Source organism: Nicotiana tomentosiformis, chromosome 2, assembly GCF_000390325.3.
Source record: "Nicotiana tomentosiformis chromosome 2, ASM39032v3, whole genome shotgun sequence".
Classification (NCBI taxonomy): Eukaryota; Viridiplantae; Streptophyta; class Magnoliopsida; order Solanales; family Solanaceae; genus Nicotiana; species Nicotiana tomentosiformis.
The window spans coordinates 116,552,306-116,577,502 of record NC_090813.1 but is presented as its reverse complement, the minus strand read 5'-3'; the positions used below and the strand labels follow the sequence as shown (position 1 = coordinate 116,577,502).

At 40.1% G+C, this 25,197-nt stretch overlaps 1 protein-coding gene and 1 pseudogene across 1 annotated transcript; both read right to left on the bottom strand.

The window, feature by feature from the left end:
- Nucleotides 1-13,522: 13,522 nt before the first annotated feature.
- LOC138905465 (rust resistance kinase Lr10-like) lies at nt 13,523-16,824 on the bottom strand (annotated as a pseudogene).
- A 1,637-nt stretch (nt 16,825-18,461) lies between these two features.
- On the bottom strand, nt 18,462-22,112 carry LOC104099406 (CASP-like protein ARALYDRAFT_485429). The gene is made up of 3 exons (XM_009606387.4): nt 21,758-22,112; nt 19,112-19,244; nt 18,462-19,027 (listed from the first exon to the last, which is right to left on the bottom strand). The coding sequence occupies exons 1-3, from the start codon at nt 21,886-21,888 to the stop codon at nt 18,833-18,835; spliced, it is 459 nt and encodes a 152-aa protein (XP_009604682.1). The 5' UTR covers nt 21,889-22,112; the 3' UTR covers nt 18,462-18,832.
- Nucleotides 22,113-25,197: the final 3,085 nt, after the last annotated feature.

Here is a 25,197-nt window from a genome sequence, read left to right as displayed (position 1 = left end):
CATACAAGGCCTCATACGGAGCCATCTGAATGCTCGACTGGTAACTGTTGTTGTAAGCAAACTCAGCAAGTGGTAAGAACTGATCCCAAGCACCCCCAAAATCTATCACACACGCACGAAGCATATCCTCCAGTATCTGAATAGTGCGTTTGGACTGGCCGTCCGTCTTAGGGTGAAATGATGTACTCAAATCTACCCGAGTACCCAACTCACGATGTACTGCCCTTTAGAACTGTGATGTAAACTGTGTACCCCGGTCAGAGAAGATAGATATCGGTACGCTGTGAAGTCTGACAATCTAGCGAATATATACTTGAGTGAGCTGCTCTGAAGAGTAAAAAGTAATCACATGAATGAAATGAGCTGACTTGGCCAATCTATCCACAATCACCCAAACTGCATCGAATTTCCTCTGCGTCCGTGGGAGTCCAACAACGAAATCCATAGTGATATGCTCCCATTTTCATTCTGGAATTTCCAACTTCTGAAGCAATCCACCCGGTCGTTGATGCCCATACTTCACCTGCTGGCAATTTAGGCACCGACCTACATATTCCACTATGTCTTTATTTATCCGCCTCCACCAATAGTGTTGTTTCAAATCCTGATACATCTTTGCAGCACCCGGATGAATGGAGTACCACGAACTGTGAGCCTCCTGGAGAATTAACTCACTCAAACCATATACATTAGGCGCACATAGTCTGCCCTGCATCTGTAATACACTGTCATCTCCAATAGTGACTTCCTTGCCATTACCGTGCTGAATTGTGTCCTTAAGGACAAGCAGATGGGGGTCATCATACTGATGTTCCCTGATACGATCATAAAGAGAAGACTGAGAAACCACACAAGCCAAAACTCGGCTTGGCTCAGAAATATCCAATCTAACAAATTGATTGGCGAAGGCCTGAACATCCAAGGCTAAAGGCCTCTCTACTACCGGTAAATATGCTAAGCTGCCCAAACTCTCCGCCTTACGACTCAAGGCATCGGCCACTACATTGTCCTTCCCAGGATGATAGAGAATGGTGATATCATAATCTTTAAGCAACTCTAACCATCTCCGCTGCCACAAATTAAGATCCTTCTGTTTAAACAGATGTTGTAGACTTCGGTGATCGGTGTAGACCTAGCAATGGACACCGTATAAATAATACCGCCAAATATTCAAGGCATGAACAATAGCTGCTAACTCAAAGTCATGTACAGGATAATTCTTCTCATGCACCTTTAACTGTCTGGATGCGTAGGCAATCACCCTACCATCTTGCATCAACACTGCGCTGAGACCAATATGCGATACATCACAATACACAGTATAAGCCCCTGAAGCTATAGGTAATACCAATACTGAGGTTGTAGTCAAAGTTGTCTTGAGCTTTTGGAGGCTCTCCTCACATTCTTTGGTCCATCTGAACGGAGCACCCTTCTGGGTCAATTTGGTCATAGATGCAGCAATAGAAGAGAAACCCTTTTACAAATCGGCGATAATACCCTGCCAAACCAAGGAAACTCTGGATTTCCGTAGCTGAGGACGGTCTGGACCAACTCTGCACTGCTTCAATTTTCTTCGGATCTACCTTGATCCCCTTGCACAAAACTATATGACCCAAAAATCTCACTGAATCAAGCCAGAATTCACACTTTGAAAATTTTGCATATAACTTCTTTTCTCTCAAAGTCTGAAGCACAGTCCTCAGGTGATGTTCATGATCTTCCTGACTCCGGGAATACACCAGAATGTCGTCAATAAACACAATGACTAACGAATCAAGATAGGGCTGAAATACACTATTCATTAAGTGCATAAATGTTGTTGGGGCGTTGGTCAGCCCAAAAGACATCACAAGGAACTCGTAATTACCGTACCGAGTCCTGAAAGCAGTCTTCGGTATATATGGCTCCCGAATCTTCAACTGATGATAGCCTGAACGTAAGTCAATCTTAGAGAACACTCTGGCACCCTGAAACTGATCAAATAGATCATCAATATGTGGCAATGGATACCTGTTCTTCACTGTAGTCTTGTTCAACTGGCGGTAATTAATACACATCCGCATAGAACCATCATTCTTCTTCACAAATAAGACAGGAGCACCCTAAGGCGATACACTGGGCCGAATGAAACCATTATCAAGCAACTCATGTAACTATTTATTTAATTCTTTCAACTCTGCTGGGGCCGTACGATATGGTGGAATAGAAATGGGTTGAGTACCCGGTAATAAATCAATGCCAAAGTCAATATCCCTGTCGGATCGCATACCCGGAAGATCTGCTGGAAATACATCAGGAAAATCCATTACTACAGGAACTGACTCCATAGTAGGAGTATCAATACTAACATATCTCACATAGGCCAGATACGCATCACACCCCTTCTCAACCATTCGTTGAGATTTAAGAAATGAAACAACCCTGCTAGGAATATGATTCGAGGTACCTATCCACTCTAGCCGCGGTAGACCTAGCATAGCCAACGTCGTCGTCTTGGCGTAACAATCAAGAATAACGTGATAGGGCGACAACCAGTCCATGCCTAAAATAATACCGAAATCGATCATACTAAGCAATAATAAATCATCTCTGGTCTCAAAACCGCTGATAACAATTAAACACAACCGATACACGCGGTCCACAATAATAGATCCACCTACGGGTGTAGATACATAAACAGAAAAACTCAAGGAATCACGTGATACGCCCAAATATGGGGCAAAATAAGATGACACATAAGAATAAGTGGAGCCTGGATCAAATAAGACTGATGCATCTATATGACAGACCGGAATAATACCTATGATAACAGAATCGGATGCAACGGCATCTGTCCTAGCAGGAAGGGCATAATATTTGTCCTCGCCTCCCCCTCTAGGGCGACCTCTACCTGTCCAACCTCCACCTCTAGCTAGTTGTGCATGTGGAGTGGCAATTGGTGCAATAATCATGGCCTGAGAAGCCTGAAGGCCCTGTGGAATGGGTGGGGCCCGAGAAATCTGTAGAGGTGCATCCCTCCTAAATCTGGGGCAATCTCTCATAATATGACGAGTGTCACCACACTCAAAACAAGCCCTCGGAGGACGTGGCTACTGAGACTGGCTCGGTCCTGATCGACTAGACTACCCGCTGAAAGCACCCCGTACATGAGGTACAGTAGACACTGGCGGTGCATAATATGGAACATGAGGTCTGGGAGTAGCTGGAATACCACTGGAAGCTGGAAGTGCTGAATGAATAGGATGGCTTGCATAACCTCTACCATGACGGACTGCAACTAGGGCACGAGAATTATTATTTGTGCCAGAATCTCGGGGTCTCTTAGCTTTCTTCTCTTTCCTCTCCCGAGTCTACATACCTTCCAATATCCTAGCAAATCACACCACATGTTGGTATGTGATGTCCATCTCTAGATCTCGGGCCATACTATATCTGATACTAGGGTGGAGACCCTCAATAAATCTGCGAACCCGCTCTCGAACAGTAGCAACTAAGGTTGGTGCATGCCTAGCCAAATCACTGAATCGGACCGCATATTCTGACATGGTCATAGAACCCTGGCGCAGTAGCTCAAACTCTGTGCGCCATGCATCTCTAAGACTCTGAGGAATATACTCCCTTACGAACATATCTGAAAATTGAGTCCAAGTAAGTGAAGCTGCCTCAGCCAGACTATCCAACTCTTATGCCCGCCACCACTAGTAGGCTGCTCCTCTAAACTGGAATGCCGTGAAAGAAACCTCACTGGAATCCACAATACCCATAGTACGAAGGATACGGAGACATTCCTCCAGAAAACCCTGAGCATCCTCTGAAGCTAAACTACTGAAAGTAGAAGGGTGGTACTTCTTATACCTCTCGAGCCTGAGCTGCTCCCCCTCTGAAACTATTGTCCTAATCTCAGGCCGAACTGGGACAACTGGATGCACTAGTATAACCTCTGGAGCATGGTCAACTTGGGCCCGTGGCTCTGGATTACGGGCGGCGGGAGTCTGTGCTCCTCCCCCGGCCTGAGATGTGGCAAGAGCAAGTGGAATTAACCCTGCCTGAGCTAAAGTGCCAAACATGCTCAAAACCTGGGCAAGAGTCTCCTGAAGTGCAGGAGTAGTAACAGGCATTCCGGGTGCCTGCTCTCCAACTGGAGCTACTGGTGGCTCTGGTGCAGTAGCTCGTGCAGGTGCTCTGGCTGCACCACGTGGTCTTCCTCGGCCTCTGTCCCGCCCCCGGCCTCTTGCGGCTCCAACAGGGGACGCGAGTGTCTGATCATCGGATCTAGTTGTGCGTGTCCTCACCATCTCTGAGAGAATAGAAAGACAAATGTTTAAAACTTTGAAATCAACAAAGGCGCACGATTAGGAATCAAAGAAGTGAATATTTCCTAACAGTTCCAAAGCCTCTCGAAGATAAGTACAGACGTCTCCATACCGATCCGCAAAACTCTACTAAACCTGCTTGTGACTCATAACACCTATGAACCTAGAGCTCCGATACCAACTTGTCACAACTCCAAATTCCCTCCGTAGGATGTTGTGATGCACCTAGTCTCTAACACTAGGTAATCCTATCAATGCGGAATAATAATAAATATCTGAAATACATAAACGACAATTCAAACAATTTCAACTCCCAAAACTCGGTAGAAATAAGTCACAAGCTTTTAAGAATTTGTTCTCCATGTCTCTATACATCAGAGTCTAAAACAAATAAGGGAGGCAACATAGTAAGATAGAAGGGGACTCCAAAGTCTGCGGACGCTGGCAGATATACCTCGAAGTCTCCTCGTACAGTTAATTTACTGATGCCTAGTCTGATAAGATGTACCTGGATCTGCACAAAATGATGTGCAGAAGCGTAGTATGAGTACACCACAGCGGTACCCAGTAAGTTCCAAGCCTAACCTCGGTAGAGTAGTGACGAGGTTAGGTCAGGCCCTACTGGAGAATAAATAATGACATGGTAAAATGCTTGAAAAATATAATAAGATAAAATGACAATGGAAATGAATCAAGTAGTATGTCACATTTAATTACACCAAATAATGGCAATTAATATCTCGTGGAAACAAAACAAAATTTCCTTTCAACTTCAAAAAATATCACAACAAATAATCAAAGGCAACTGCAGCCATAAATTAATATCAACAAGGGCACTCCCGAGGTACCGCCTCGTAGTCCCAAATCATAAATAAATTCACAATATCTCATTTTATTATCTCACCGATGGAGCCTTCACAATTTATTTGAAAGAAAATATTTTTCCCGAAATAGCATCATGCGTTTTAGCCATCCTTATCACACTGCATGACTTCTAGTAGTTCCCCCTGCGAGCCACGCGTATCAAGCCACCCTTATCTCACCGCATGTGTTTCAATACCCAGACCTTATACCACCGCATGCGTATCAATAGCACAATATATCACACTTTGCACCTCAAGTGCTCAAATAATTTATCTTGCCAAAATAATTTAACAATAATATTTTTCCACAATAAATAGCTCACGGCTCATACCAAAATAAATCATCAATAATATTTTTCCACAATAAAGAGCTCACGGCTCCATCACAATGAGTACGAAAATCTTACAAAACTATTTAGGAATAAATAATTCAGGAAAATAATATTTCAAAATCTTTAATACGTTGCTTCAATATCAAATTTTAAAATGTCAAATACTTCATATTAATAATATTTAATTTAAAGAAAATCAACCTTCAAATAATGCACAGAATAAAAGAAACCAAGTTTCAACTAAACAGGTAAAACAATTAGCAGGAAAAGGTCAAACAAATTTAAGGTATATATTTCAGATCAATGATAAAGAATATAACAAGATAAAATAATTTAATAAATGCGCAACAGTGATCTACAAAATTTAAAAATATAATCTTTCACATTTAGCCTGTGTACACACTCGTCACCTCGTGTACACGACTTTAAACACATTTCAATAATCACATCAATACCAATCCTAGGAAAACTTTTCCTCACACAAGGTTAGACAAGTCACTTACCTCGACTTGCTCCAATTTAACCAAGTATTATATTTTTTCCTCGATTTTTCGGCGAAACTCACAAAATTAAATAACCCATTCAATTACGAGTCCAACCATACTAGTTTCACTCAAATCCGACTCCGGATCGACACGGAAATCTCAAAAGTTCGTTTCTATGAGATTTCTAAAAATTTCTCAAATTTCTATCTCAAACACTAATTAAATGGTGAAAACAATGATATATTCGTGTATATTGACAAAATCCGAGTTAGAATCACTTACCCCCAATGTTTTTACTTGAAAATATATCAAAATCGCCTCTCCTCAAGCTCCAATTCGTCAAAAATGGCAAATGGGACGAAGTCCCTTGTTTTTATAACTTACAAATCTGTGAGGGAGCCCGATTTGTCAGGGAGTCCGATTTTGACATGGAATCCAATTTTGACAGGGAGTCCGATTTTGACAAGGAATCTAATTTTGACAGGGAGTCCGATTTTGACATGCAGCCCGATTTTGACAGGCAGCTCGATTTTGACAGACAGCCCGATTTTGACAGCATTTCCAGCAGAAAAATTGGAGTAGCTTTTGCAGCAGTTAAATCCCACTTTTGATCTGTTAACCATCAGAAACTCACCCGAGGCCCTCGGGACCTCAACCCAATACACCAACAAGTCCTAAAACATCATACAAACTTATTTGAAACCTCAAATCAAATCAAACAATGCTAAAATCACAAATCATACCCCAATTCAAGCTTAATGAAACTCAAGAATTTCCAACTTCTACATTCGATGTCGAAACCTATCAAATCAAGTCCGATTGACCTCATAAATGACATAACAGAGCTGTAAAAAAATTTAGAACTGGATTCTGACCCCGATATCAAAAAGTCAACTCCCTGGTTAAACTTCCAAACTTAAATTCCTATTTTAGCCATTTCAAGCCTAATTTCACTATGGACTTCCAAATAAAATTTTGATCACGCTCTAAGTCCAAAATCACCAAACGGAGCTGCTAGAATCATCAAAATTCTATTCTGGAGTCGTTTGCACATAATTCGACATCCGGTCACTATTTGAACATAAACTTTTAATTTTTCATCAAAATTCCATATCTCGGGCTAGAGACCTCGGAATTTAATTCTGGGTATACGCCAAAGTCCCAAATCACGATACGGACCTACCGGAAGTGACAAAACACTGATCCGAGTCCGTTTGCTTGAAATGTTGACCAAAGTCATCTCAATTGAGTTTTAAAGCTCTAACTCACATTTTAATCCATTTTTTACCTAAAAACTTTCCGAAAAATTTTACGGACTGCGCACGCAAGTCGAGGAATGATAAATAATGCTTTTTGAGCTCTTAGAACACAGAATTAATTATTAAATTTAAAGATGGCATTTTAGGTCATCACACCCAGCCTGAGATACTCCCACGAGAACAGACCAAGGAACGACAAAAGTAGAAGGCAAGAGCTCGACAAAGCAGAAGAACGAAGAGATATGCCTACATAAGGATGATCGCCCAAAAACAACAAGCAGAACTATATTATAACAAGAAGTCAAAGGTCAGGCCACTCAAAATCGGGGACTACTTACTCAAAGCTAAAACACAAGCAAGCAGAGACCCACGGGAGGGAAAAATAGGAATAAATTGGGATGGCCCGTACAAAATCACGGCAAAAGCAAACAAATGATCATTCCAACTAGAAACAATGGAAGGAAAGCTACAACCAAACAACTGGAATATTACCCACCTCAAGTACTTCAGCTTAAAGTGTCCCCCAAGTCGTTCTCTTTTTCCCTCACTTGAGTTTTGTCCTAATTGGGTTTTCTCAAGGAGGTTTTTAATGAGGCGACAAAGGGAACACTTCAAGTTGAAGTGCACAAAGACGGGACGGCTATTTCATCGCCCAACCTCTCAAGCACACTCCAGGCCAACCGATGAAGGGACTAGACAGACTAGGACTGGAACGCCAGCCAACGCCCGAAAATTTGTAAATTTCTCCAAGTATATGACCAAAGAAACAATGCTTGAAGTTTATTTTTATTTCTCCAAGTGTACGACCAAGGAAACAATGCTTAAAGTTTACGGTGAACTTCACACTTATAGGCTTATAGTTTTAAAATAAGGTTATGTTCGACCTTGCTCGAACTGACACCTATCGGCCCTCGGCCATAATTAATTAGGTTATGTTCGACCTCGCTCGAACTAACACATATCGACCCTCGGCCACAATTAAATAGTTTATGTTTGACCTCTCTTGAACTAATACCTATCAGCCCTCGACCATAATTATTTAGGTTGTGTTCGACCTCGCTCGAGCTAACACCTATCGGCCCTCGGTCAAAATTAATTAGGTTATGTTCGACCTGGCTCGAACTAACACCTACTGTCCTTCGGCCATAATTAATTAGGTTATGTTCGACCTCGCTCGAACTAACACCTACCAGCCTTCGGCCATAATTAATTAGGTTATGTTCGACCTCACTCGAACTAACACCTACCAGCCTTCGGCCATATAAAACATACAAGTATAGAAAAACTAATCCAAGAAAAAGAAACAGACGTAGAAAAACATTCCACATTTATATATAAACATTCTTTACGAAGTCCCATGAAGATGCCTACAAAAAAAAACAAGTTTACAACAAAGTAAAAGAAAGAAGAAGAAAAACTACTTGTCGCCGCTAGGCCCTTCAGTAACATCGCCTTGACCATCTGGGCCATCTCGATCTCCCCTTTCATCATCACCATCGCCCTCAGGGTACGCGGCCTCGTACCAGGCATCCTCTTCAATCTGGTCCATACACACGTGCCCCTCAGCGTCACCAGCCTCGGGCGTGGCAGGATCATACCCATAGGTGACCCGAGCCTCGTGGGCCTTAAATCGAACATCCTCAAGAGCGGCCGAGGAAACGGAAACCACCTTTTGCAAATTGCGGAACACATCCAACTGAGCCTCAACATGAATCCATTCCTCGTATAGCTCCCGAGGAACATTTGAAAATACTGAAGTGTTAGAGGATGATAGTTACGCAAGCATTTGATCCTTCTCGGCCTCTAAGGCGCCATCTTGTCCTGAAGAAGGGAGTTGTCTCTCCCCAACTCTCCAATCCTCTCATCTAGCTGCTCTTTTTTAAGCCTCACCATTTTTAAGTCACTCTCTCGCTTAGAACGGAGAGTCCGGATCACTACCTCGAGGAACCTACGACCGAGCAAACTCTGCCTTCTCCAGCTCGTTCATCTTCTCATGGATCTCGCCATGAAGAACCTCCATATGCATGCGACATTCCTCTAACTGCCTGTGCAACTCGACCACATGTGTCTGGAGGTGACCACATTGAGCCTCCACAGCCTTGCTGACCTCGAGATCTTCCTCTCTATTTCTCAACGTACCCTCAAGAACACTGCACATCTTGATGACCTTGACCAGCTCGTCATCCTTCTCCTTCAGTTCGTCTCGAAGGGCCTGCAAGTTGCTGCCCTCACCAAACCGCATATGGATCTCCCGGTACTTGCCACGGTACTTGAAGTATTTGCATTGCCACTTCTTGAATATAGCTTTATGCCTCTCTTCCCTTCGGGAGCTAGCACTTTCCAAGATCATGGTCTACAATCATGAAAAGAAAGAAAATCAAAAATAAGAATGTCCCCGATGACAAGGGCAAAGCACTAAAAACAAAGCCTAGACTTTGAACATGATAGGAAGAAAACAGAAGCCTTGAAAATCTTACCCTGAGAGTGAGGTCGTCTATGCTCCTCGATAGGGTAACATGATCCAGCTCTTAGAGGGTTTCACCCTCCACGTCGGAGCAAAGGGTACCAAGGTCAGGAACCATGTTTTCCATATTCTTTAATAAGTCACGATCCATGGGGATCACAATGGTCCGCGTAGACCCCTCCAACCTCACCTCGAGCTGGTTAAATCCTTCCTCCATCATCCTCATCGCGGCAACATCGAGGTCTGAACCCATCTCGTAGCCATCTTCGGCAATGCCTTTGCCTCTCCCATCGGTCGGTGAAGAAGCATCATTAGCGGGCTTCGACGTCGATGGCCCCTCCTGCCGCAAAGTATAAGAGGCCACAACGACCGGCCCTTCGGCTCCCATCACGGGAGAAAGAGATACGCCATCAACAGCCTCCGTCGATCTTTGAACCCTAGATGACATCTCGACGTCCTCTTCAAGAACTATGGTCGCCGTCTCACGAATGATAAAATCATCCATCACAGGGTCCACGACCCGGGAAACCCTGTCACCAACGTCCACTGACCTCCTTTTGTGAGGCAACAAATCCCAATTACTCGGTAATGATTCCTCATCTTCATCTACAAGACGATACAAAGGGGAAGCCGAAGGCTCCGCTGCCGAAATATTCACAAATAGAGAAGAAATTGATGTTGAAGCAGCAACAGGTGAGATCGAGGAACGAGCAGGCCTAGCCGCGATCGTAGAAGGGGCAGAAGTCAAAAAGGTAGCAGTTTTCCTCTTACGGAATGCAGGGGGAACTTTAGGTCTCCTCGAAGACCCTCAGGCTGAAATCAAAATAAGCACAACAAAAATAAGGTCAACCGGAGTGAACGACAGAAAGCGAGTAGCTAATAAGCCAAAGCGAAGAAACTCACCGGTCAAGGAAGGAGCAGGCCCAAACTTCTTGAGAAAGCCCGGCCACTCATGAATCCCCGCAGTGTGAGGGAGGAGCCGGCCTACCCAATCAGAAATGTCCCCGACCAGAGGAGGGGGCGAAGTCTTGGCTATATAAGAATAGAGCAAGAGATCAGAACCCACAACTAAGCAAAGTAAACCAAATGCATCAACACAAGAAGGTTAGACGCTTATGAGTATAGTTCCAAGTCTCAGGGAAGCCATTTGCGTTAGCCACCATATCCTCAGTTCCGACGAAGAAGAAGTTGTGCCAGAACTGGCGGCTAGCCTTATCATCCATCTTCACCACCAGGCACTTACCCCTCGGCGGTGAAGGTTCCGCATCGACCCCCTATAGAAACTAGGGGCGAATAAGTGCGTCATATGCCGAAGACTGATCTCGACCCCGGCCAGCTCTACAAACTTAGTAAGCATCCTAATGAGCTTGTAGATATATGGTGCGAGCTAAGCAGGGCAAATGCCATAGAAACGGCAAAACACCTCTGTCAATGGAAGAAGGGAAAGAGTGTAGCCGACATGAAAAGAGTAAGCGTAGAACGCACAATACCCAAGGCGGTGGACTTGTACCATATCCCGCCCGGCAGGGACCAACTCGATGCGAGCGGGGATGCCGAATTTAGACCTAAGCTCTAATAAATCGGCCTCTTTCATCACCGACTCGGAGATTTCGGGTTCAGCTTCAGGAGCCTTTGTAAAATCAGACCTGACTTTCTCACCACGAGGAACTATCTCCTCCACCGTACGAAAGTTCTTATCCTCGACGGCAGCGGAGACGCCCTCAGCATGAGGAGGGAAAACCATCGCTAAAGGTACCGGGTAACTTTCCTCGCTGGGACCAGAAGATACGTTACACATAGTTCTAACGAAAGAGAGGGTATTCAAAGTAGCGAGGAGTTAAGAATAACAGGGATCGCTAAAGCAGGAAAAGAAGATGCACAACAATGGAATAAGAAGAAGAAGGCACAAGGTTTTGATGTGGGAAATTTGTAAAACTTGAGTGTGGATCTTCACATCCCAAATTATAGGAGCTCGGGCATCGAAACCGAAAAATTTGGTCATCACTACTTAGCACAACTATCAAAGCAACAGATCCAACAAATAGACGCACGCGAAATAATGCAACGCATCGAAAAAATGCACCATAATGAGGTATGACGTCATGACGTCACTTTGATCCAGGAACGACATAACCCCAAAAATTGCGGCTCATGAAAGGCCTCGTTGCCCGCTCATCCAATCATCTCGACCGCGACTAACAGAATCTGCTCAACAAGCCCGCCCGAGACCGGCCTCAATAAGCAAAGAGACTAACTGTATAGGTCAAAATATGCCCTAGAATATTTAAGACAAGATAGTGCAAAAGGAAGAGTATTCAAGCTGTCACTAGTCGAGGTCGATCAGGAAGCAACAAGATTCGTGGCCGAAATGTCACCAACGGTCGATGTCGAGCACCGTTGGAAAAGCTGTAACGACTTGTTTTCGAAATAGGATATTAAAGGAAATATTCTAGTGGATATTCTCTTTACTTGTACCATTAGGGTTTTGTTAAGAAAATATCTGATATAAATAGAAAAGAAGAGAATGGTGGAAGGATATATTCATTTTTGTAAGAACACACTTTGACAAAAGATTCTCTCTCTCTCTCTCTCTCTCTCTCTCTCTCTCTCTCACTCACTATAATAACAACACCTTTTTCACCAAGATTCTTGTCTATATTGTTTCATACTTTCCACCAGATCCGAGGATATATGAATATTCAAGGATTTGTATGACATTCATCATTGAGGGGAGGAGTAACACCTAAATTCTCCTTTTATTGGGTGAATCACTCCTTTTATTTACTCGAATGTCATTTATTATTGTTTGTTGCTATTTGATGCTCCATCATTGTTTACGTTGCTTGGAATGATTGTTATACACCATCATTATATCTCTATCGGATTTGTCTAACATTCGTTACCTTTTCGGAACTCATATCTAGGAATATTATTGTTAACTAGGTTTAACCCCCGGAATACAAAAATTTAATTATTTGAACCGAGGGTTATACTTTTTGGTCAAACAATCAGTGCTAAACCTAAGGAGGAAACAAAATGACGATGATGAAATTGCCACGTAAAGATTCGGAGAGTCTCCATTAAGGAATATTGAGAACCCTCCATTCTTAACCAAAAGTCTCGGATTATCATTCGAGCCTTAAAAACAAAAAATATTCTGACAAAGAGTGCTTTCCACGAACGGGCCTTACGCGACAGAATTCTAAATCAATTGAGGCGATAGGTATCGGATACCGGATGACTTAAAAAGAATCGGAATGTCCTAATTCAATATTGTCGTAGGTATGTAATTGTTGAGAAACTTTTGCACCCTTAACATATGTTCTCTTTTATGATTTGCATTCTGTCCTATTATTTTTTTAATGATTTGCACCCTAACCTCTTCTTCTTTTTTTTTGCAAAACAATAAAATCACTTTTTAAAAAAATAATACAATGGCAAAAATATGAAATATAAATAACAAAATAAAAAGGGCTTAAAGATAATATTTTGAACCATATTTGTGCCTCTTGTCGATTTCATCCCTTTTCAAGCAGAATAGCAGTTTTTAAAGGAAATCGGCATCATCCATTGTGCTCCAAAATATGCTCGAAACCGTAAATCTATAGGATAGAAAGAATGGGTTGCTGCACAAACAAAGAAAATTGTCAAAATGGCAGCAAATATTGGTGCAAGCTTTGGATCATAATAAGGCCCTGAATTGGGCTCATTTTCAAGATGCTTAGCACTAGGTGCTTGAGCTGTCTTCGTTATGATGCTACGGGCCAACACTAGAATATGTCATTTTACAAAAAACATTACATCAACTATGAATCAATCACAACATTTCTCTTCAAGTCTAGCATTTCCATTAGTAGCATTCCAAAGCTGTAAACATCAGCTTTATAAGAGATTGCTCCAATGCTTCTACTGATCAACTTTGGAGCTACATATCCAATCGTTCCACGAGCAGCTGTGAGAGTCACAATGCTATTATCTGTTGGATATAGTTTAGCAAGTCCAAAGTCAGAAATCTTTGGGATGAAATTCTCATCCAAAAGAATGATGTGAGGCTTTATGTCAAAGTGCAAAATTCGTATGTCACAGCCTCGATGCAAATACTCAATTCGTCGAGCCACTCCAACAACAATTTCATACTTCTTCTGCCAACTTAACACAGAACTTCCTTGTTGACTGGTGATGTACTTATCAAGTGATCCATTGGGCATGAAATCGTATACAAGAGCGCGCTCTGTTGTCTCGACACAATACCCCACGAGGCCAACTATATTCACATGATGAATCCTTCCAATGGTAGCTACAACATTTTCACTGCTACATACCTTCCAATTTATATATTTTGCCAAAACCTTTCTCACCTAATTTCTCTGACCCCTCTGGTCATTATCTTTATGTTTGAGTAATTATATCAGATTGGCATGCAAAAAGCCAAATGCCTCCTCTTGAATTTAGAAACGCAACTATAAACGGTAGGCTGATCACAAATCTATATACTAAGTATCCCGTACGAAAGTTCAAAGAGATTATCAGGAAATAAAAAAGTAACTTATGTTAACTATCAATTGGAGACTAAAAGAGAGAGAATAATAAGAATGGCTTAGGTTTGCTTGGTTCCAACTTCCAAGTAAACAATATGACATTTTACTTGATTTTCTAATATACCAAATTAAGCTTAACCTTAACCTGATGGTTATACATGCTAAGTGCAAAGAAGTTAAAGCTCTTTTTCTGTTCCACTAGTGTTTTCCATCTTAAGTTCTTAACTAATTGAAGCCGGAATGTAGATATGAGAATCGTTTTGACAAACCGCTGAAAGCCATTCATTTACAATTTTTGCAATATGCCTCACTATTCCAATTTGTGTTGTGGTGTTATTTGTGATAAACTTTGAAAGGAGTATACTTGTATGACTAAGGATTATCTGTTTTAAGGGATGGGCAAAAGCTTTAAAAGATTTCTTAGAGTACCTTTCAAATGCTTGTCCTTCAATTTCTGTCATTTATGAGAAAGTTGTAAGGGAGTCATTGGCGTTTACCTATCTAATACTCTTTCTTATGTCTTGTTCTCTATCAATCATATATTGGGGTCTTCAATTTTCTTCTCCCCATAATTTCCACGAAAACAAGGTAGTGTGAAACTCGAGTCCACAAATTCCATACTTTGGAGATAATTAGGATATAAAGGAATAATCATCCATGTCCGTTTGTGTAGAAAAGTCAAGCTTGGGAGTAATTATACAATGTTGCCCATCATATAGTAACCACTAACTAGCCTTCTTCTTTTCTTGTTGATGCCGAATATTCCCCATGGGGTCGGGAATTTGATCACTTGGTACAAGCTATAGGGGACTGCCCTCATGGGATGTATTCATGGTCGTCCTATGATGGTGTTGTATGCGGTGTACTGATCCATGATATGGAATGTGGTCTCCAGTGTCACCCCACCGGTGAGGATGGGGAGTGTGATCTCACCCCAAGTCCGTTCAACTGCATTGTTAAAACTAGTTACTGTAATGCAGCGCGACACGATCTTATCCTCAAGTCGCATCTGTACGAGGACTCGCAGATAGATGATGCACTCTCCGCGTCCGTTGTCTACCATAATTCTCCTAAAATCAATATCAAGAATTCCTAAAATAATGACAAGTGCATCATTGTGAGGGAAAGTCAAACAGTCAATATCTGACTCATCGATGATGATACTTTTTTTGAGTCCGTCATACCGTTCATGGGTGATTGATCTCTTTAGTTTGTGAGTGGCGGTGAATTTGATTCCATTGACGGAGGCGTCGTCATTTCCACCAATTATCATGTTGATGGTTCGAGCGGGCGAAAGAGGCTTTGGTAGGCCTGGGTTCTCTCGGCCTCTTGCTAAGATGTTCCTGCCTTTGTCGCTAAGTAATTCTTTGATGTGTCCTTGTTATAGCAAGTTCGCTACTTCTAATCTCAGAGTGTGGCAATCTTTCATTTTGTGTCCACAGTCCATGTGAAACTCGGAGAAGGCGTCGAACTTCCTAGTGCTTGGGTCGTACCTCATTTTTTGTGGCCACTTCACCTTGGTTCCGAGCTTCTCAAGTGCGTAGACCACCTCTGTAGGTGACACATAAAAATTATGATCAGATAGTAGGGCGCATACCTTGATCGTTTCTGTGAACATCTAATCTTGGCCTAGAGGGGCCCTCTTTGCGACGAAAGTTAGGTACGAGTGCCCTAATGTAGGGTTGATGCCGATCTCTGTCTGATCGCAGTACAGAAGGGTCTCTCCTCACATTTTCCCTTCGTTCCTTCCTGGGTTTGGATTTTACCGAGATGAGTCCTCGGGTTGGCCCGTTGAGGTCTTCATAATCAGCCCTAACCTCGGCACAGTAGGCATTGTGGATCTCGTCCTATGTGGCCAGTGGGTACTTCATCAATCGGCTCAATAGCTTTCTGGTCGCCTTCAAACCTTCTCTATTCAGCCCATTTTGAAAGGCTGCCACGGCCATTCCTTGTTGTCTCACCCTGTTGAATAGGGCGAGGAAGTCCCTCAGTCCGTCCTCTAGGGATTGTTTGATGGTGAAGATGTCATTAACCCTCGTTTTGGCTTTCTTGGCCCCGGCATGTGTTATTACGAACTTGTCGGCCATCTCTTTGATTATTTCTATGGAATAGGCTGGCAGCTGTGAATACCATGTCAACACCCCTCCCGTGAAGGTTTCACCAAAATATTTCATCAAGATGGAGGACACCTGCTCTTTGGTGAGGTTGTTGCCTTTTACGGCGGTGACATAGTAAGTTACATGATCATCGGGATTAGTCATTCCATCGTAGATTCGGAGATATGGGGGCATCTTGAAACCTTTTGGTATGGCATGAGGAGTCGCCTCCTCCTTGTATGGTTGTTCCATGAACCTGCCGGCGTCTCTTTTTGGTAACAATTTGGGGGCACCTGTTATTTTGTCTACATGTTTCTGGTGCTCCTTCATTTGTTCCTTGAGCGCCTTGTTCTCGTTTTCCATTTCCTCCATTCTTTTCAGCACGGCGGCGAGGACGCTGTCACCTACATTGTTAACAATTATATGAGTGTTACTTGAAGTGGGAGGATTTGGTTGGTCGTCTCGTTCATTCATGTGCTGTGCTACATGGATCCTTGTGGTTTATGTGGTCGTGCATGGGGCTTGTTTGCTTATCACGCTGACCAGAGTGTCAGTTAACTATGCTTCGAGGAGCTTTTTCATAGCAGGTGGTGCCCCCTCTCCCGTGGACGTAGAAGCCCTCTTTTCATTTGGTTTGGTTGTGTTGTAGAAGAGTGTAGGCGACTTCCCTAATCTAGGAGATGTCGTTGGGGTCACCTCCTCATCATGGGTGTCATACCCTTCGTCGATGGCACTCATAAGGATGGGGGCATTGTCCGTCGCTTTTGTTCTGTTTCCTTGGTTACCTGCAATGGAGTCTTTGTATACACAGAGAGAAAGGGTAACTCTACAGCACATTAGTTTAACAAATCACGAAAGTTATAGATTTGAATGGAAACTAAAAACTTGACTAAGAAATCCCCACATACGGTGTCAAACTGTATAAGCCAAAATTTAGATCTAGATTTTTATACAATTAAATTTATAGAGAAAATGGTTAATCTAAGTCAATATTAATATTTAAATGACAGATCTAGTGTATTTGTGAAGAATACCAAATATATGTTGTTAGTTAGCAATATCTTGGAGTAATAATGGAGCAATAAATGATTTAAGAATATGAAAGAATAAATGACAATAAATGGCATTTAAATAAATAATGGAACAAGGTTCACTCGACAAGGGTGAGATTTTTCACTGATTCCTCTGACAATGATGGATACTGATAAGCACTTGAATATTCCGATTCTTCTTGGATTGGGGGAGAAAAATAGACAAAGAGGTGTAAAAGTAAACTTTGTATATATCGGTAAAGAGAGAATCTTCAGAGAATGTCAATGTTGTTCTTTACAAAAGTGTTCAATCCCCTTTCTAAAGCTACATCCCTTCCTATTTATAAGAATACATGGGCCACAAAATATTAGATAGTACAACAGAGAGAAATATTCTCTAGGGAATCTAAATCCTTAAACTAATTGTTACTGCACGCCGAGGACGGATGTTCGCCCTCGTCCTCGTCTTTTATCGGGCCACCTCGATCTCGACGACGATCTGCCTTCTCCATGTGACTTCGACCTTTTGAAACCAGTTTGACATATCATATCGTCGACACGACACAACCTTCAAAGGCTTTATCTACGTTGACCTGGTCAACATATGACATGAAATTTTTCGCCCATACAATACCCACTTATGGGACCGCCATTGAAGTTATACCCGCGCTGCACAAAATTTGCAATATTTTGCCACCAAAATCTTAAGTTATATATCTTTCAAATGCAACTTTAGAAAATTCAAATCTTAAGTAGTTCAATCTCTTCAATGCAACTTCAGAAATCAAATCTTAAGTTTTTCTATCTTTCATATGCAACTTCAGAAATTCAAATTTCAAGTAGTTTAATATATTCAATACAACTTCAGAAATCAAATCTTATGTCATTCTATCTTTCAAATGCAACTTTAGAAAATTTAAATCTTAAGTTGTTCAATCTATTCAATGCAACTTCAGATTTCGAATCTTAAGTTCTGAAACATAAACTTGTTCTTCAAATTTTAATAACCAAACACATGATTCAACGCCCAAATCTCCAATCCTTCTTACTTTAAAAAATAATAATAAAAAATAAAAAAAATTACCCAATGATGCAAAGTTATATTTCTTTTTCAGGAGATGTTTAACATTAAGCTCATTTTTTTGTCTGCAGTTCACTCTAGTGCTCAAATTGTAGTAAGATGATCGACAATGCTGACATATATACGACTCCTAAAATTAAAAAATTTAGGAGAGAGTCTTGAAACTTGATTTCAACATGCCTGCACCATAACTGTAACGCAACAAGGTTCAAAGTGGATTTTCGACATTGTGCGCAATGCATCACTGGAGTTACTTTCCTTCAATAACATTTCATCTTTTATTCCGAACCGTGTGTGCCATCTACAATTAGCTATGAACTCCGAAAGACTATATGCAAGTTGTGCCATATACAAAGCTACCCAAATTATACTATAAGTTGGGAAGAAGCCAAAGATTGAAGAGGGAAGACGCCAATGACAGAAACCAAGACAAGAAAGCCATGGCAGCAGAGAGTTGATATCGGCTGCATATATTCCCATCGCAAAATGGGCTACCAGAACGAATCAGGAGGTCAGCTGCACTAGCCGTTGAACATGATGCAGCTAGTGATAGAAACGAAAGGACCTGTTAGATGTGAGAACGAGAATATTTTGTTAGAAGAAGATTAGTTTTAAGCAGAATTTCCAGTGTATTGAACAAGGCGCTTACCCAATCCCCTAATACAACAACTGAGATTATCCCAGGCTGACGAGATGGGCGTTTAATAAAAACCGAGAATGCATCCACCATTGCTAGTGTCAAGCTCCATGATATAACCAAACCCATCACTGTCACCAAAAAGCTGCAAGCAACAATAGTTGAATTAGGTAATTAACAGATAAATTGTGCCTCGGCAAGTAGAAGATTATTATCTGATACACCTTGATATCTAGATATTACTCTATGAGAGCAGATTACTTCATGTAAAGAACATATTATGATGATTCTAAGAAAAATGTAGTATATATGTGAATTAACTACAATAGCTCTTCATCATCAGGCTGAAGAACAAATTCTTCAACTTCCGTTTTCAACCTTAAGTTCCAATCTTTGGCATACTTCAATTCTAGACTTGAACATTTCTTTTCTTTCTTTTTTGATAAGTCAGAAGTAAATTTTGTATTATTTTAAAATAGATTGAATTTGGTCGAAATTAGAAGCAAACTATTTCTATCAATAATTAAGTCAAATTCACATATCTATTTTAATCACATTCTGTTTTTAGAGAATAACCGCAAACAGCCAACCACAGATCTATTGGCAGAATCTGAATGCACTATCTTACTTTTCTTGTTTACAGAACTCTTACAAAAGAGAAAAGGGGCAGAGACTGAGATCATAAAGCGCCATACCAACCCTATATTGGCTAATGATTCATCAAATCAGTTGTAATTTATTTGGTGGTACCTATTACTAATGGAATCAAAGAGGTTCTAGAGACTATGTGCAAGCAACCCCGACTACTCCTTGAAAGAACAAAAAATGAAGAAGAAATGCAGGATAACACCTAATGAACAAAAGAGTTGTATGTTTTGATATCATCATCAACCAATAAGAAACATGGGCTTAAAAATGATAAGCCTATAATATTTAAATGAAGCAGCACATGAGTTCCCCAGAATTTCTAGTTTCATTAAGATATTTCAATTGGTGACAAATAAGGAAATTACGATCCCAAAAACACCTCCAACTGGCAGATCTTAAGACGAACTCCAATAACAGTTATAAGCAAACACTGTAATCAGCTCTACATCTCTAGATGCTCCTCTGAAGAAAAGAGAGCTAGCAAATGCAAACTATCAACAGAATCCAAGGAAATATTCTATGATCACTTCCTCAATGACATGATTGATACCCGCTAAACTGAACGAATGAAACAAAACAACCGTATATACACTCCCCATAAGCTTTCTAAAGTAGGTGTTACTGTTGTTCAGAACTTACAAGACTGTAAAATTAGAAACCAACTGTAATACTCACATATTAGATATAACTAGCTTTATTCACAGATCCTTTGTCTATCTATACCTAAGTTAACTTTAAAGGTCACATAAAGCACCGCTTAATAGCCAACAGTGCTCTCACCGTCGACCCAGGATTTGTTAATGCATTAATGTATAAAACTGAAGAAAGATATGCCAGACAAAACAATAAAACAACAGATATACGGATCACATAAGCAACAAATGGAAGGAAAAAAAAAACTCCAACGCCAATGCGTCTCACGTCTCATTTTAACCCGAGAAATCAAGTCAATATGCGTTACGACAGAAACATAAATGATGATGACGAGGAGGAGAAGGGGCTGGATTCTCTCATTCTTCATAAACTTGAACCGTATCAAACTCGTCTATAAATGCATAACAGTTGTCGCTGCCTAATTAAAACTAGCTATTCTTAGTCCATACATGTATCAACACGTGTTTTACAAGGTAACGTGGATTCCCGGAAAAAGAACAGCTGACATTCCCACAGCAAGTTCTTCTTCCTTGTCACGAACAACGTCAGATGACCTCTGGCAAATTATTATCTCAATGACCTATTCTTCTCACTCGTGCTCTCACACTCGCCTTGTTCCTCTTCTTTAAAAAAATAATTTTCCTGGTGTTATCCTTCCAATCCTTCCTTCCAGCCCTCATTCACCTACTCATTATCTATTTAATAGTTTCTTCTATCTACTTAATTTAAAGGGCAACCAGCCGCCACTCGACTTGGGGCCCTCCATCCGTCATAATAGATCAACCAAAGCAGTCTATAATTGCTGGTTTTTAGGAATGGAATTTATAGGAGATGTCTGTGAAGAAGCTAAAGAAAGTGGCGCCCCCCAACCTTCCAACTGGAAAGACTTGACATAAAATTCAATTTCCGTTTCAGACGTATGCTCGATTAAAGCTGCCAAATGACTACAGGATCATCGATTTATTCTACCTCAATTCACCGTGTAATTTGAACTAAGTGCCTTTCCAAAGTGGCAAAGCAATTGAGCTGTCAAACTAGTTTTCTCCACCCCCAAAAGAAACAAAAATACCAACTTGTCAAAAATGATGAACAGAAGTTGCAGGGCAAAAATAGAAAGGATATTAATTCCATATAAGTTGGCAGCTCAATCTTCTGTAATCCATTCAAATTCAGATATCATCAGGATCATCAAATTTTATACACATGCATATGGAACATAAAACAGTCAAGAATTCTCCTAAAAATACAAGTACCCAAATATTCAAGAATCAAAGATATGCATAATTAAACAGGAAAACATAACAAGGGATTAAAAATAAGAGAGAAGTAAAGAAAACCCAGAAAGAGAAATATTACCAGAAAGAAGTATAGCTATAGAAAGCAACATCCAAACACATGAAAAGAAGTGAAGCAACAGAGAAGAGAGACTGTCCTAATCTCAAAGCCAAACTAGCACTTGTCCCCAAAGCCCCTGGAACTTCGTCCATATCATCACCGACATGCCACAGACAACTGCTTCACTTGTTTCAATTTTTTTGCTAAGATTATTATTAAGATCACACTTGTTTGTCATATCCAGTTTTAGCTTTCTCTGCAGGCCATGCCACGTTGAAGAAGCAACCGAACAGAGAGAGGCAAAGTGGAAAAGGAATTTTCGGAAAACTAATGATAAGAGATGTCTGTAATTGAAAAAAAATAATGCTACTATTATACTCTCTGTAATGTCTTTTTAGGAACTTTAATTGACAAGTTGGCAGTGGACTTGTGACTTTTTCGTCCTTCTTCTCTTTTGGCTAATACTACGATTCCCTTTTCACAGAATTATTGATCTTTCCTATTATCATTTCCCCACCGCACTTTTTTTTCTTTCTTTTTTATACAGGACATTCACTTGTTGTCACTCATACGAAAAAGCGTTGACTCTAATCTGACATTAGTAACAGCCTCTCCTAAGTTATTGTTAAAATTATGTGACTTGTGTTATTAAGATTTTTTCCTCAAATAAAATTGAAAAATCATTATTAAAGGGATTAAAAGTTATTAATATTTAATTGCTAGCCTAATAAAATATTTTCTGAATTAGATATGATATTTCCTTCTTTGTTTGTCTTTTATTACTGAATGAAGTGCTTTTGTGTTTTTAGACATTTCAGTGACTTTGAGGTAAATTCCGAGTTAGAGTTACCAATCTCGTCAAATATTTAGCAAATATTCCTTAAATGTTCAATGACTAAACCCTTATGCCCAGTATATTCAAATGGTCTGGAATTCAATGGCATCTGCTTGTGAAGGAGTGTAAAGAATGGTGTAAGTAAAAAAGCTAATCCAACCATACTAACACCTAGATTTGAAATTAGATTAAAAAAACATTTACAAGTCTTATTAGACCGGTGGGGTAACGAAAGCTAATTAATAGAATGGAATTGAATGTAGTGTTTTTTATACACCTAAAGTCCTATCTAGTTTGAGATTAAGATATAGTGAAATTGATTGATTGTTCTAGTTTGGTCACTAAGTGTTAGACATTTAGGGTGTGTTTGGCATGAAGGAAAATGTTTTCTACGGAAAACATTTCCTGAAAAATATTTTCATGAAAAATGAGTGGTTTTATCACTTATTTTTCTTTGTTTGTTTGGTGAGTGAAAAAATATTTTCGTAAAATATTTTCTAATGTTTGATTAGAGAGTATAAAATATTTTTAAGAAAATAATTTTTTGTGATACTCCCCTCAACTCACCTTCCCCAGAATCTTCATGTTTCATGTACTCATCCCCCTTTCCCTCCCCCAGGGACTCTACTTTCTTCAAGAATTTAATTTTTTTTTTTAAAATTCACACAAAATCAAAGGAATTAATGTGCTACTTTACTTTTTTACACGAGAACAACGTTGAAATTTGAGCTCGATAACTAAAAAGAAAATATTGTTTATGTTGAAAAGAAAGTATCATTTCTACAACATGAAAGAAAATACTTTTTCTACATCATGAAAAGAAAATACTCAATTTGTTTTTGAAAGAAAATATTTTTTTTTACATCATGAAAAGATAGTATTCGTTTTGTTGAAAGGAAATAAAATACTTTTTCTACATCATGAAAAGAAAGTGCTCGTTTTGTTTAAATGAAAGGAAATATTTCTTCTACATCATTAAAAGAAGTATTCGTTTTGTTAAAATGAAAGAAAATAATATTTTACATCAGGAAAAGAAAATACTTAGTTTGTTGAAATGAAAGAAAATATTTTTTCTACATTATGAAAAGAAAGTAGTCATTTTGTTGAAATGAAAGAAAATACTTTTCTATATCATAAAAAGAAAGAACTCATTTTTTTGGGGGGGAAACTTTTTCTATTTCACGAAAGGAGAATACTTAGTTTGTTAAAATAAAAGAAAATATTTTTTGTACATCATGAAAAGAAAATACTCGTTTTGCTTAAATGAAAGAAAATACTTTTTCTACGTCATGAAAAGAAGTACTCATTTGTTAAAATGAAAGAAAATATTTTTTCTACGTCATGAAAAGAAAAAAAAATACCTTTTTTACATCATGAAAAGAAAGTACTCGTTTTGTTTGGGAAAAAAGAAAGGAAAATACTTAGTTTGTTGAAATGATAGAAAATACTTTTTCTACATCATGAAAAAAAATACTCGTTTTATTGAAATGAAAGAAAATATTTTTTCCAAGATCGCGGGGTCAAGTCCCCCGCTCAACGAGAATGGGCCCAAAATGAAGGGGTAAGTATAAACGTACATAAAACCCTTCTTAATGAAGGTCACTCGCTCCACCAGGCTCGGAGCAATGATGTTCACAGTGTGGCAATCACAATCCTCCTTCACAACGGGAATACTAAAAGGGCGAATAGAAGAAGGATATTTACCAATAACCCAAGTTCGAGGGTTTGAAGTGGGGAACTTCTCCTGAAAGTCATTAACAGTGTTCAGATGTTTGGGTATGATGTTGCTCGCCGTGGGAGGATCAGCATTAGCATCAACTTCCTTATCCTTGCTCCTCTTGGGGCCTCCACCGAAGAGAAAACGAGAGTTCTTGGAAGATTTAGTAGGGGAAGCCATAATAATAAGGAGATGATAGAGCTTTTTGAAGAAGATCAAAGAGAGATGAAAGCAGAATCGTGGTCATGATTACCTCGAGAACCGGCAAAAATATTGCTAAATCATGGGGTACACATGTTCAGAGTATTAAATGCGAGGAGATGTGTGTCTTATCAAGCGTCAGAAACTTTTCAGAAGGGTTCAAAAAACTTCCGCCAAGAAAGAATCTTCACCAACTTTTCGATGACACAAAGATATTCCACCGGGAAGCATGGGAGACTATCTGTATAGGATAAAAATGGTTTATATTAAATGCTCGAATGATGGCGTGACACGTAGAATCGGAGGCAGACGAAAGATAAATCAAGTGGAAACCAAGACCGAGGGCAACAGTTTCTGTTGGTACCGGGTAGATCCCGAAGGGAACGCGGTCAACGGAAGCAAACGAATATTTGTCACCACATGGCATTTAATGAAGAATATTCTTCAGTATTAAATATTCAACTATTGCAAAGAATTTAGACATGCATGGCTTGTCGTTACATATTCATCAATGACCCTCTTTGTTGTCATTTAAGTGGGAGTTGATCCTAGGGTCTTACTCCCTAGGTATAGTTATAAATAGTGGCTTCAACAACCATTGTGGGACAAGAAAATCTCTGGAAAAACTTATGCTGCATTTTATTATCAAGTCAAATAATACAACTTTATTTTCTGTCTAGTTGTTCTTATCACTGTCTTCAGAAGCCT

Bases quoted from the DNA above. Each gene is read 5' to 3' on its own strand.
- LOC104099406 (XM_009606387.4), bottom strand. From the start codon at position 21,888: ATGGACGAAGTTCCAGGGGCTTTGGGGACAAGTGCTAGTTTGGCTTTG. The intron at 19,245-21,757 runs GTAATATTTCTC...TGTTGCTTGCAG, and splicing joins TATAGCTATACTTCTTTCTG to CTTTTTGGTGACAGTGATGG. The intron at 19,028-19,111 runs GTAAGCGCCTTG...CACATCTAACAG, and splicing joins TTGTTGTATTAGGGGATTGG to GTCCTTTCGTTTCTATCACT.